General features: G+C 39.8%; 2 protein-coding genes across 2 annotated transcripts; both read right to left on the bottom strand.

Annotated features, from left to right (window-relative positions):
• Positions 1–275: 275 nt before the first annotated feature.
• On the bottom strand, positions 276–2431 carry LOC130195131 (cytochrome c-a). Its single transcript, XM_056416446.1, has 3 exons — positions 2218–2431; positions 1856–2094; positions 276–1115 (listed from the first exon to the last, which is right to left on the bottom strand). The coding sequence occupies exons 2-3, from the start codon at positions 2022–2024 to the stop codon at positions 970–972; spliced, it is 315 nt and encodes a 104-aa protein (XP_056272421.1). The 5' UTR covers positions 2025–2094; positions 2218–2431; the 3' UTR covers positions 276–969.
• A 1970-nt stretch (positions 2432–4401) lies between these two features.
• npvf (neuropeptide VF precursor) lies at positions 4402–6174 on the bottom strand. Its single transcript, XM_056419387.1, has 3 exons — positions 5939–6174; positions 4577–4953; positions 4402–4471 (listed from the first exon to the last, which is right to left on the bottom strand). The coding sequence occupies exons 1-3, from the start codon at positions 6116–6118 to the stop codon at positions 4402–4404; spliced, it is 627 nt and encodes a 208-aa protein (XP_056275362.1). The 5' UTR covers positions 6119–6174.
• Between the last annotated feature and the right edge of the window lie 7768 nt (positions 6175–13942).

Here is a 13942-nt window from a genome sequence, read left to right on the forward strand (position 1 = left end):
GCGATTTTAGTGAATGGAAGAAATAATAGAAACAATATGTATTCGATATTGTTACATGACGTCACTCCCAATTATTGACGTATTCTGACAACAAAGATAAAAGACATCGGCTGTGCAAATAAATATAAGACGTAATTAAACTCCACTTCATCCCTAACATCTCATTGTCTGGTGTGTTAAATATGTGTTGATTCAAAGACCTACGTCATTATATTTTATACTCATGATTTCATCAGGTTTTTGATGTATGTCATTACAAAATGGAAGAAACAATACATGTGGAAAATGTTTTACTGTTTAACTCAAAGTATAAAACAGTAACTCAGTATGAAGAACATCATATACATCATGTATTCAACAGGCCGTTATTAGACTTAAGTCAACATATTTGTTCGTGTGCTATACTTTAACCAAAAGAAAACCATTGCTTTTCCAGTAAACTACACATTTGTTTGGCCATATTATTCTTAAGTCACAAGACATGCATTTATTAAAAAAAATAGGATTACAAAACACTCATTTTAAAACTGAAACTTTAAAACAATAAAAGTGATTCCTCGACTGGCTTAAAGAAAGAAGGAGGGGAAAAATAGACCGTCCAGCACATTTAACACAAACATTTTGAGACTAAACAACAAATTGAGAGTAAACAAGTGCAAAAGATAATAACACAGTTTCTGTGCAAACGGTGGGGATATAATTGGGTAAACAACTCTATTTTTAGAAAATCCAAATAGAGGGCTGCCTCTTTAAGAAGGCCTGACTAAGATATATCTGGAAAACCCACAACTTGACTCATGAGATAATTAAAAACAGTCTCCGACACACACACACAAAAACAGTATGGCAGCCATGTGGTAACCTAAATACATAAAAGTGTTTAATTGTGTTCATTGTAAGCTCAAAATAAAAACTAAAAACACAGTTGTTTTCCTAACTGTACAGTGTGTGTTTTGTGTTTCCAGTGTATTAGGAGGTGGCGTCCTTTAAATAGGCGATAATATCCACTCTTTCCTTTTTCTTTCTGATCCCACTGAACAGCATCTTGGTACCAGGAATGTACTTCTTAGGATTTTGAAGGTAGACATTCAGAGTCTCTTCATCCCATATGATACCTAAAGTGTGCACACACACACACACACACACACACACACACACACACACACACACACACACACACACACACACACACACACACACACACACACACACACACACACACACACACACACACACACACACACGTTAACACATAAAGGCTTGCAATATGTTTACATTAACTAATTTGTGTAGGTAAATGGTACATATGCATTCTCACTCCTCTGGTGACTGTGTTTACGTTGTATTGTCTTATGTCAGAGCAGAGTTTAGAGGCAGAGAGAGTCTGCCTGTTCAGACCTGCTGGGAGAGGAACTAAGGAACTAAGACCAGCTTCTCAGCACTATAGAGACTATGACACACTTACTGCACATATCTGAATGTGCAGATGCACATTTGTTATATTCATGGCAGGAATGACAGATAGATATACAGTGTTAAAACCAAATTAGGATTCTCAGTAATAATGCACACATCTTAACATTGTTGCTGATTGTTGCCCTTTGCACATTGCACATGCGAGACCTTTTGGAAAGCAAAGAAAAAAGCAAACAATTAAACCAGTTAACGTTAACAAAAAGGTGTGTGTGTGCCTAAGGCGTCAACAACTCTCAGGTGTGAACTGATGTCTCAAAAGCAGTTTTGACTCCCTAACTTCAAAAGAGTGACTACCCAGGGCTGCACACGTGCTCTCGTGTTTCTGCCTGTCTTGATCAGTATAGCTATTTATGAACCAATCTGTCATAGGGATCCATACCTTTATCCATGTTGGCCTGCGTGTAGGAGAAACCAGGTGCCTGTCCCGTCTTCCTTCCCAACAGACCCCACAGATTGGGTCCCACCTTGTGGCGTCCCCCCTCCGTCACTGTGTGACACTGGGAACATTTCTGGACAAACACCTTCTTCCCTTTGTCGATGTCCCCCATGTCCAGCAGCTGTGAGGAGAGGAAACGATGGCAGTGAAATGGGTGCTGCAGTCAGTCACAGCCTTTTAATCTGTGGGTGGGAAAATAAACGAAACACAGAATGAGACAGTGAAAGAAATAAGCGAAACGTCTGAAAGTATTTCAGACATGACACAACACAGGAGCAGTTAACATGTGTGTGTAGTTCAAGTACCTGCAGGTAAAACTCTCCTCCACTTTTCCGAGTCTTGGTCTGTTGCTGTTGTTGTTGTGGGTGTTGTTGTTGTGTGTGAGCTCGAATTCAGCTTCCACTTGTAAACGCGGTTTCAGGCACACGATTGGACTTGAAAACTCAAAGCAAAATCTTTTAAACTTAGGAAAGGGGAGCGGTCGGGTTGAAAAAGGCTAAAACACATTGTGCAACTCGGTGAAGACGATCGACGCAGCCACAGTATGCGGGTCACACCCACGTGGCTTCCAAAGGCATGCAGGTCAGGTATGTTTACATTGTATAGGGATACTTTTACTTAATGTGGCAAATTAAATGCCTTTTTTTAATATCAAGCAGAGTTGGAATGGGTCACTTTTGCTTTAGGGGATTATTTGGATTTTGACTATTGGATTCATTTTGTGACATAATTGTGGTTTGAAGCAGTGGAACACGTTTCTAGGTTTTCTTTGTGTCACTGAGCTCTAACTGGCTCTCGGTCACGCTGGAGACGCCTTGTGTTGACACCAACCTCCTCCTGTTGGTATAGCATATGATTCATACTGAAATTGCCATGTTAAAACTATTGGCATGATTCTAACTTTAAGCAGTATAAACAAAATCCAACCATGTCTTACACACAGATAATAAAGAGCTCTGAACATACTCTTCAATCACAATGTGACATGTAGGGCCTTTTTTCACAGCAACATTTCAGCATGTCACCTCGGTGAAAGCACAGGTGTCAGTAATAAAATTAACGATAGCTGAATTAATTGTCACAGTGTAATGGCATTACTGGGACACTTTTCACAGAACAGAGCCATCGTTAATGTTATTAGCAACACCTGTGCTTTTCCTATCAAATCAAAATGACTGCTGTAATAAAAAAGGAGCCATCGCCCTTTTCATTGCCATTCTGTTGCAAGCATGGATGTGACTGCATGGCAACATCTTTGGTCCAGGTTTACTTTATGTATTCTACTCCATTACACAAACATGGCAACAGGAAAAACAAAGCAGCCCTTTTTTATTGTGTACATTATTAAGTTAAAAAATGTTTGGGGACCAACTGATGATGCCGCTGTTTCATTTAGGTGTGTCTTAGTAATTACAGCACAATACCAGGGGCTACGAACATGCAGGCCATTTTTCATGTTGTTAAGGACTTTATCATCCATGTAGAGGGAGGAGGGCAGTTAATTTATCAAAGTAAGATTGAAAATGTGTCATGTTGTGATAGTTAGACTCTTGATAAGCAGCTTTCGCTCCTATAACTATTGAGGACAGTCGAATGGACAGTGGAAGAGGTAATTCCCTGGGCATCGGCACCTTTATTAATCTCTCTTGTTTACCTCTACAAAGATAGAGGATAATATTATGAAATCCATAAAACTGTATATGTTATGCTTCCCTTCGGTCCATTGAAGAGCATATGATTTGTGATCTGTGTTGTCTTGGGATTCCTGGAGCAAGTTCAATGTGGAGACTTTGAGTTGGCATTTGTCTCCCTCTCTTGGTAGTGATGAGAATGTGTTGCATTATCTTTATGGTTTAAGTGCTTCATTCACACTTTATGGCTTCAGCTATCTAGCAATTAGATCTGTGCTTGTGAATTAGCAGATTGTGCCTTCATCTACATCTGCAGCTTGCTCAATTTAAAAAAAAATTAAAAAAGAGAGAAAAATAAAATGCATATTCGATGAATATAAATAATATAACAGGTACTACTTTTGTGTAAGCATCGTCCTAGAAATACAAACCATCTTATTTTTAAATCTTCTGAAAATACAGATTTCTGTTTACTTTGTTAGATCCTATGTAAGTGTTATCAAAGTATTAATGATGTATTATTGTCCTAGAGCAGGAGTTCATAAAGACAAGGAGTCTAGTTCTTTTGGTGCTTTGAGGACCAGAAGCCTCATACAAACACTGTACACTACTATGAGGCAACTATCTTGTGATTTAATAAATAGTATTATCAAAAAGTAAGTAGAACTCAATAAAAATGCAAAAAATTAAATCCAAACCACTGTTCCGATAATATAACTTTATTAAAAGGGACACACACATTTAAATAGTTGAACTTACTAATCTATTCTTGCACATTTTTATGATTTGTCTTCACAGTAAAACCCCAAATATATACACGCTATAGTAGACATCTGTGTTGGCCTTTCTAATCCTTTTTCATCCTCTCAAAGACTTCTCTTGTATCTCCACCTCTTCTGAGCTGGTTGTAAAGTCATAATCTTCAGCCCTGTGGGAAGAGAAACCATAGTTAATGTTATTTATAACAAACACAATTCATAGATGCATACAGATGTTACATTTGATTGGAAATAAAGGGTTAAGAGTTGCCTACCAGTGCAAGCCAGTGTTTGATAACTTTGCATTGACCAGAGTCCTAAGTAGCCTCCTATACGGATTGCTTCTCCCAAACCTCTGAGGCATCACTGGGTCTGGTGCTTCTCGGACCTTTGGGCCCTTGGCACACATTCCAATCACCCCCCAGGACCGGCCAAACCTCTGGGGCAAGTTGGGGGTCACATTCGGGGCCCCGTCGTCACCAGGAACACTATCCCGTCCAAAGCGCAAGGGAATGTTGGCGTGCAGGTGGAGAGGCTTGGCGGTGGTCGGGTAGAGCTTGATGATGTGCGGGAGGCTGATTTTGTTGGTTCTGGGGGTCACGAGTATGTTGAAGCTCTCGAGGTCCAAACTCCGGTGAATTTCACTCTTTGTCTGGAAACAAAAACATGTTGGACTCTAGGTCTGACTAATGAATGAAACTATTAGTCGATTAAGTCAATTAATCAGCAAAATCAGTTCATCTATTTTAAAAATAATGGTAATTGTTTGCTTGTTCCATCCTCTCAATTATGATTATTATGATCATAAAGGATTATGATGCAATATCTTAGGTGTTTAGACAGATGATTGGACAAAATAAGCTATTTAAATAAGTTAATAAGTCTTCTTAGACTTCTCACTATTCTTTGACATTGTTTTGAAAAACGGACTAAAAATATTTAAAAGATGAATCGAAAAACAAAATAATTGTTCGTTGCAGCCTTGGTTTTTACTACTTGTATTCCTCTCTAAGTTAGTGCCACATAATTACATTCTGTTATTTCATATATAAATCATTTTATACATTCCAAACACTATAAAAATAACCTCCAATAAAAAGGATTCATTTGACTGACTTTGTCACCTGTCATTTTATTGTAATGATGAAATGATGTATGAAAAACCAATGATGTATTCACAGTTGCACTTTAACAATGTAGAATAATAATGTGCTAAAACTGAAGAGCAGATCATATATAATCAATTATTATTAACGACAATAATAACTCAAATAGTTAACACCCTTTATGTAAAGATTTTTTTCTTCCATATTGGTCTCATACACTTCCTTGTAAAAAGATGTATGGCATTATGAAAAATAGTTGTAGTTAATAATAATTGATTATATATGATCTTGACAGATGCAGTGCAGAACACAAGGAAAGTAGTGCTTAAGCTAACTTGTTTTGTCTATAAAATGTTTACCTTTCAAAAGCTTACTTTGCGATTGTTTGCTATTTTTGCTTGAAAGATTATTCAAATTATTACAATTATCAATTGACTAAAATCCACAAGTCTTCTCAGCTGTGAAGGAACCCCTAACAAGACGAATCCCGCCCCCCAGTGGAATAAGCTGCTCTAGTTAAACAGTTCTTACCTGCTGGTGTGGATGTTTCTTCATCGTGTGTCTTCCATCATTGCTGCTCAGCAAAGTCTTATCACTGTTGATGGATTTCCCGTAGACCTGCGAGCCAAACGCCGCTGCCCCTCCAAGACCCCCCAGCATCAGGAGCGCCGGCAGAAACACTGTGGTCAACACGGTAACGGCAGGAGACATGTTCTCTCCGGACAGCACCAGGACCCATGTCTTATTTCGAGTTGAACCCACTGTTATTAAAGAGCCCTGACAACATAAGTCACCTGTCGCACGTGATGCACACACCCACATATGTACATGTGTAAAAACTGACCAATGCACATATACCTTCAACCACTAATTTAAACTCAACACATTCCTGCTTCAATAATTACCAGGCTTTGGGGACTATATTTGAAAAGGCATGCATGCCCTAATTGGCCTGATTAATGAACCAGTTGGTATTTTTGTTCAATAGAAAAATGGAATGGCAGCACGACGCTGTTGTGCTATAATCTTGTTCAATTCAATTCATTTTGTAGAGCGCAAAATCACAAAGTTGCCTCAGAGGGCTTTACAACATGCATAGAGGCGCATAAAATAGAGGCTACATTTTCTCTTTCCTGCAGGCATTGCTCATTATATCCTGCTGGCAATGTCAAGGAACACATTTATATTTTATTGAAAGATCAGCTACCATTGATTAGCTCATGAGATTTTACTTTCTTCCTTGTTTTAATTGTTTACTTCCCAGTTGTTTGATGCACATACGTTAACACCTTCATTATCTATATCGTTGACGTCATTGCTTTTGAGACAAAATGACATAATGTGCACATGCACTAATGGTTTTACAACGGTTATAATGGGAAAAGGAGCACATACTGGTTGAAGGCCTGAATAATCTGGCCTAAAACAAGGCCATTGACAGTAATAATTATAGGACAAAGGTATTGTTTATATTTGTTATTGTCAATGAATCTGACAATAAGACCATAAACCAAGAATACATACACCTTCAAAATTGATCAAAATATATACATTTACTGTTAAAAATGGCTATGTTTCTTGTTTATAAAAAAAAATCTAAATAAGTAATTTGTCTAGCTTTTATTTTCTAATTTGGTGCGATATCCCCCCATATAAACATCCACAGTACCAGAGTCAAATTCCTTGTACATATATTGGCAGATAAAGCTGTTTCTGATGAAGTAAAAACATAAAGGGGCACTACATAGAGTTTGATCACGGGCAAAAGAACAGATTAAAAAAGGTCAAATACATGCAGCAGATTCATTTCCTCCCATAATGCAACTCCATAGCCTTTTCTCCCATTACACCGTCCATGCCTTCAAACACCGACATCAACTCCATCTCCTCAGAGTGTAATGCAGGCTTTATAATATATATATTTAAAGTCAAAGCCAAAGCCCTGATGACATCATGCTTGACACTTTTCCTCCAGAGCCACAGAAGACATTACATTTCTCTTTAAACTTTCTTCAAATGGTATACTCGTGGGCTCCTACGTGTTGCCGTTATGTTTTGTCAGACGTACTTTGGAGCTAAGCCAAACCTAATGACAGACGGCATTTTCTCCATCTATCTTTGCTCGAACTGAAATTCATCGATTGAAACTATTGTATCTAGCAACCGTTGGCTTATTCGGCTTTGACAAGAATTTTATAACACAGGAGCGGCGACGACGTCACTCACCATTCCTGTTCCTGAACGTGTCGATAGTGTATTTAGACGCACAAATGACTCAGACAGGATTTGAGGAATGTCTGTCGTGAGACAAAGGATTATATTGACAACCTGCAGGGAACTTTAATTTGGTCTATGCGTCATGACCCTGACATTGTTTCCATTTGCCATGTTGCCATGTCAAGTCCTACCCTAAACACAGCGGTTTGAAAAGTATCCCAATCGCAGAGAGAAGCATCTGGTTTCAGTGATTCAATATCAACCCTAAGATGTTTTTTATGGCTGTGGTTTCGGTCTATCTTTCAGTATTATCATTTATCTCCCACCTCTCCCCAGCCCTTCTCTTTGTGCTCTCACTCCCTGACCCCGGCCCCAGCTTGAGGACCATGGGGTTCTGGATTTACGATCCTGTCTCTGACACTTATCCAGAGTCTTATCCGCAAAGGGCTTCCTATACCTCAAGCTCTCCCTTTGTTCTTTCAGCGAGTTCCTCGAGCACTCCCTCAAAGACCTTGTTCTCCGCCACCCTGGCGGCCTTTTCATCTTTACATTTTCTTGCCTTCGGGCCTCTTCTCCCTCCCCTTTTCTCTGCTTTTACATGCTGTCCTCTTGAAAACAGACACAGCTAGCTTGATAGAAATACTGGCCTGCAGGTTTGATTTAATACCTTGAACCTCCCATCTACAGTACAACATGCTTTTGACTTATTGTGCACCCGTGTTTCATCTCATTTGTATGACACATAGAATTTCCTGAAATGTTCATCTGTCTGTCTGATAATTCCTTTTTTTGTGAACTCCTGGGAAAAAATATAACATCAAAAAAAAGAGGAAGACTGACGGGGAGACAAAAAAAAAGCAGGCCGAAGATGAGACGGAAACAGGAAGCAGAATGAAACCGGTCACAATGACACCATTGATTGTCTCCCTGTATGGTATCTGGCAGCCTTCCCAGAATTCCTGTCCAGGACCGGGACACCCTCGGATTCCCAGGATGATTTGTGGGAATGTGCTGTTATCCCCCCGTTGAAGTGATTTATGTAGAGTTTTATCTTCCCCCTCACTGAGGCATCAGCCGGGTCATCATCACAACACTTTACATGCCCGTACACTCAGCAAGGAGACACATTCATCATGCCCTTGCGACGGGTTATAGCTTTATCAATGATCAAATCCATTTCTGCGGGATCACTGAATTATGATGTATGTGGCAACGGTCAGACAGACACAGCCTCATGCCGCTGTTTGTGTGGCCGCTTTAATTTTGTGTTGCAATGTTGTGGCGGACGATGAGGGATTTGTGTCTCTCACGATACCACATCCAATAAGAGAAGTAACTGAGGGACTTTGTACTACTACTTTTCCAGTGTCCCCGGTCTGTTCGTGGTTTTCAGCCAGACCCAGATAGGCATTAATCCAAAAGACTAGATAATGGGACTAAGCGGCTGAGCAACACTTTAGTTTTTCGCAAAAATTACTCAAACAGGAGTAAACAGTGTGTTCATTGGGGACTAAGTTCAGCTCTGGATTTGGTTCCATAAAACAGCTCCCCGACGGTATCTATCATTGTCTAAAAATTAACTATAATGCCCTTGTTCTTCATAAAGAAGAAATATATTGAGAAGTGCAAAACACTTTTTTCAGACTCAGAATCGTTTATTTGCCAAATAGGTTGCACATACAAGGAATTTGGTGAAAGGTGCATAAAAACAAACATTGACATAGAATAAAAGAATAATAGAATAAAACAATAAAAACAATAAACATTAGTTAGGATTAATTCATTATTGGTTTTGGTTAGGTTGGATCATCAGATTATCAAATATATTATAGGCTTCACACCTGAGACACTTTTGAATCATTGCAGGATGATTACCCTTCTCAAAGTGTCTTGAATAAGACTCAAGCTCAAGCGCGGACATTTTTCTTTGTTATTTATTACCAGTTTACCAAACATTTGCTGCTGTGTTGCCCCTGACATGGCACCATTGTACAGCTCGGTCTGCAGAAAATAAAGATATGAACTACTTTCTGGACTAACTTGACTATGATTTTATATGATTCAGATGCATAATATATTTAGCATTTAATCAGCTAATCAGTATGCAAAACATATGTTGTGTTCAGGTGCTGAGTCAAATAATTAAGTAATTGCGGTTCCTGTCTCTGTTGAATGCTTCTTATGATTATTAATAAGTTTGCAGCCCAAACTGGATGTTTATTAGACCTGATGAAAAGCCAGTTTGGGCTTGACACATACTTATTCTAATAAAAAATCAATACAATTTGAGACGATACTAATTCTCTCCGGCTTTGGTTTCGACAGTTCTTTACTTGTGCCAAAAACTCTCAAGAATTGTTTCGTTCGCTTTTTGCCCATAGTTTACGTAAAAATGTAATGTGATTTACATTTTGAGTTCTGTCAAAGTTTACACAAACAACCGCTAGATGGCGCTCTAGGTACGGCTGATCAAATCCATGGTCCAGAGTTTATAGATTTGTTTGGAAGTGCCTCTTTTCTAATTTGTTTCTTGAACCTTTTATTTCCTGTGAAGCAGTTATTCAATTTTAAGTCAGTATAATGCTTTTCGTCAAGGACATTCATCTTTTGTTGTATTTAGTGCAACATAAAACGAGTCTTTAAACCGCATGACGTTCATTGCGAAACATGTCGTCCACGAGGAGGCACTCTCACACTCTAGTTCACGGGTTGTAGAGGAGGAGGAGCACCTGAGAAGAGGTGGGGACACAGAGGAGGAGGCCGACCTAAGAGAAAGAAGGAGTGTCCCTCAAAAAAGGGAGGTGTTTTCATAAATGTTCACGAGGGGAGGTGCTGAAAGAACTGGTCAATCAGAGATGTGTTGCAATTCACCAATCAGAGATGGAGAGGAAATCCAGGAGAGGCAGGCAGGAAGCTGAGTAAAATGACCCTTGATGAGAGAGGGGAGGTGGAGGATGGGAAGGATGAGGGGAGGAAAAGGGGCCCTGTGAGAGATGTGTGTGTGTGTGTGAGATGTGTGTGTTTGTTTGTGTGTGTGTGTGTGTGTGTGTGTGTGAGAAGCTTAGTTGAAAAATCTGCCACGGCATATGTTTTCATTATTTTATTTATTGTCAGATATATTCCTTCTCACACACCTCTAAATGCTGGAGGTCCGTTCTAGTGTAGAGAGATAAATAATGCGTGAGGGTGGAGAAGATGAGCGATTGAGCTGCGGCTGCAAAATACTGTGATGAAAGAAATAGAGGAACAAGATGTGTTGTGTCTAAAGACAAATCAAAACTGTTTAGAAGAGAAGGATCGTTTGATAATAACATGGAACAAGACGACAGCAGATACATTTCTTCTGTTTTGCTGGGGAAATGAAGTCGCTGTCATTTTATTGTTTTCCATTCTGTCACCTGATTTCAATGTTTACGTGGCCACGTCTCTGCTGAGTGATCCCTGGGCTATAGGAACATGCTAAAACCCTGGTGCATAAATCCAAAAGGCACTTGTGTCCGTGAGAAAATAAGCTCTTATTGCTAAAGTAATGGCCTAGATTGTGTACATAGCACTAATGCAAAATATACACATATAACAGTGATGGGAGAAAGGGAATAAGAAGCAGAGGATCATGTTGTGAATACATAAAGATGCTCTTTCTCTTAGTGTTTCTCCTGACCTCTGGGCCTTCTCTCTGCTCCCAGTTGGCCCGGCAGTTTGACCGCTGCTCAGCAGGTCAGAGGAGGTCAGAAGTCCTGTAAGACACCCACACAGAGAGCTACACCGCGACCTCCAACCTCTCTCCGCCATGCAGCTGAACCCTGCACAGTGCGAAAAAGCAAAGCAGGGGGAAAGTAAACACGGCATCTTTGTAAACACACAAATCCATACTACAAACGCTAAAAATGTTTTAGTCTCATTCAAGCCACTTGTATGTTTGCCTCGTGGAATAAATCAGACTGAACTAAAAATAGAACTCAAGAATAAAAAATAAAAGGTTTGTCCACTCTGCCCGTAAAGATGGAGATGGGACTGTTCAACATTATCACTAATTGATAACATGAGACTTTCATACACTGAGTCACAGACAGGATGCATGCGCTGCCTTGATTAATTTACTGCTTACTTTATGTTGCATGCTGGGGTGAGGGGGGTGGGGAGTGTGTGGGGGAGGGGGGGGGCTCAGCAATAACATGAGAGGGAGAAGAACAAAAACAGACTTTGATTAATCATTGCTGTTCTGATCATTTCTCAATGTGTCTTTGTACAGAATTTAGCTGCAGAAACATGTGAGTTGTCGAAGTCAGACTTGGCAGGTCAAAGAAAAGGGTCGAAAATAAACCCGAGGAGCCTCATAGAGTGCAAAGAAACACTTTTAAATTGCCGAATAATAGTCTTTGACTGAGATATGAAACTTTTGAGAACATTGTGTTGTCATTACACAAATAGGGTGCAGGAAAATCTAGAAAAAAGATCTTGCATATTTCCCTTCATTTGAACATAATGAGCTTCAGTTATTTCACCAACTAAGGCTGAATAAGAATCTTGTAAAGTTAAGTAATGCAAAATGTGGGTATACTTTGCACTATAGTAGTTATACCTATGTATGTGGACATGGTATCCATGTTGTAGTGATGGGAAAGTCTCACAAAATGCGTAATTAAATAAGATATAATAAAATAGCCCTCTAAAAGTCCTCCATTCAAAAAACGGCTTCAGTTCAAGAATTGAAGTGCCGGCACTTAGCCGCTTTCAGTTACAGTATAAACACTCATGTTTCATTTCCAGGAAGCTTGGACCTCTGATGCATTAGTCGACATAAATTAAGAGCAAACAGTAGTTATGCTTTATTAAGTGTGATTATATTTAATATCTATGGTAAAAATACATTCATAAATGTTATCTGTAACATTTATTTTTGAAACATTTCAAATGTGGTATCCAGCTTTAAAGGTGTGTGCATGGAAAGAGCTCCTCAGATTGATTATCTATCTTAGCCCATGGAAATAACATATTATATATACTAAAAAGCACAGCCTATTTATTTCTCAGGAAAAATGTAGCTGTTTAATTAATTAATTTATCTTTACTGAATTCCTCACCAATATATAAAAAATCCTTTAGCCACCTCTTTTTCAGAGAAAAGCAAGTAAATTCCTTTGAAACAGAGGAGGACAAACATATTGTTTAAAAAAGGAACTTAATATGCACTCAAGTATGATACTCTACATATTAAGTTCCTCTTTATTTCCAGATGCGCTCAAGCTCTGTAACTATTTACTGTGTGTGTGTGTGTGTGTGTGTGCGTGTGGCCCGTTATGTGTGAATAAGATACTGTTATCCTTTGATGGTTTGTGATGGGTGTACTGTAAAAGCATCCCTACTTTCCCCTCATTTCCCCTCCCTTTCCCACTCTCCCTGTGCCATTCCCGGCAGCTAGAATTGGAGTGTACACAATGTGTGTGTGTGTGTGTGTGTGTGTGTGTGTCTGATGCACGGACAGGAAACTTGATCTGGACCATAGCTTTCATCACAGACTGTAGTTCCCCAGAGTTTTGGATGAAGACAGAATTATAGAAAGGGAGAAAGGGAGGGAGTCCTATTTTACCTCAGAAGAGCTTTTCACACACACAGACACATACACACACACACATACACACACACACACGCGGTGTAGTGCAGCACTGAGTGATAGGGACAGCTGTGGGATAGTGACATCATCTTCAGTTGCCTGCTGGTGTACTTGTTTTGGGGCTGAGGGGAAGATTGAAACCGAAACACCAGACTCTGCTCTGGACCCACATCCTCTGCCAGGAAAACCCTGCATGTGTGTGTCCATGTGTGTGTGTGTGTGTTTGTGTGCTTGAATGCACATATTTGTGTGTGTCAAGGTTTAAGAGCACCACTCTCCACTTTCTCTCTCTTTCTTTCATGTCTCTCGGGGTCTCTCTCTCCCTCCCTGCTGATTGATGCGTTGTATATATTCTTCGGGGTAATCAGATCCTTTTCTTCCAGAGGTTTATGTAAATACAGTCTGCTGAAGTGACAGTCGGCCATGCAGCCAGGCTGACTGTCTCTGGCGGGGATTTAGCCAACGCTCCCAAAGCCTGGCATTGTGCTTCAGAGGCCCCCGAGGGCATGAATGATGCCTCCCGATGAGGAGGCTGGCGCACGCTAACTGGGATTTGTCCATGTGTGTGTTTGTGTGTGTGTGTGTTTGTAAGGGGTAGAGGGGTCATCCAAGTTCTGTGTGAGCAAAGATGTGTATATTAATTAGACATCTGACGAGATCTGAGCAGTAAATTAGCTGTTCCATGGAAATGAGTGGAGCAGCGA

This window comes from Pseudoliparis swirei, chromosome 1, assembly GCF_029220125.1.
Source record: "Pseudoliparis swirei isolate HS2019 ecotype Mariana Trench chromosome 1, NWPU_hadal_v1, whole genome shotgun sequence".
NCBI classification, from domain to species: Eukaryota; Metazoa; Chordata; class Actinopteri; order Perciformes; family Liparidae; genus Pseudoliparis; species Pseudoliparis swirei.

What these genes read in the sequence shown, in the direction of transcription:
- LOC130195131 (XM_056416446.1), bottom strand. Translation starts at nt 2,024, where the DNA reads ATGGGGGACATCGACAAAGGGAAGAAGGTGTTTGTCCAGAAATGTTCC. An exon ending in GCAGGCCAACATGGATAAAG is followed by an intron (nt 1,116 to 1,855) that starts GTATGGATCCCT and finishes TGCACACTTTAG; the next exon opens with GTATCATATGGGATGAAGAG.
- npvf (XM_056419387.1), bottom strand. Translation starts at nt 6,118, where the DNA reads ATGTCTCCTGCCGTTACCGTGTTGACCACAGTGTTTCTGCCGGCGCTC. An exon ending in AGAAACATCCACACCAGCAG is followed by an intron (nt 4,954 to 5,938) that starts GTAAGAACTGTT and finishes TTTTGTTTCCAG; the next exon opens with ACAAAGAGTGAAATTCACCG. An exon ending in TCAAACACTGGCTTGCACTG is followed by an intron (nt 4,472 to 4,576) that starts GTAGGCAACTCT and finishes CTCTTCCCACAG; the next exon opens with GGCTGAAGATTATGACTTTA.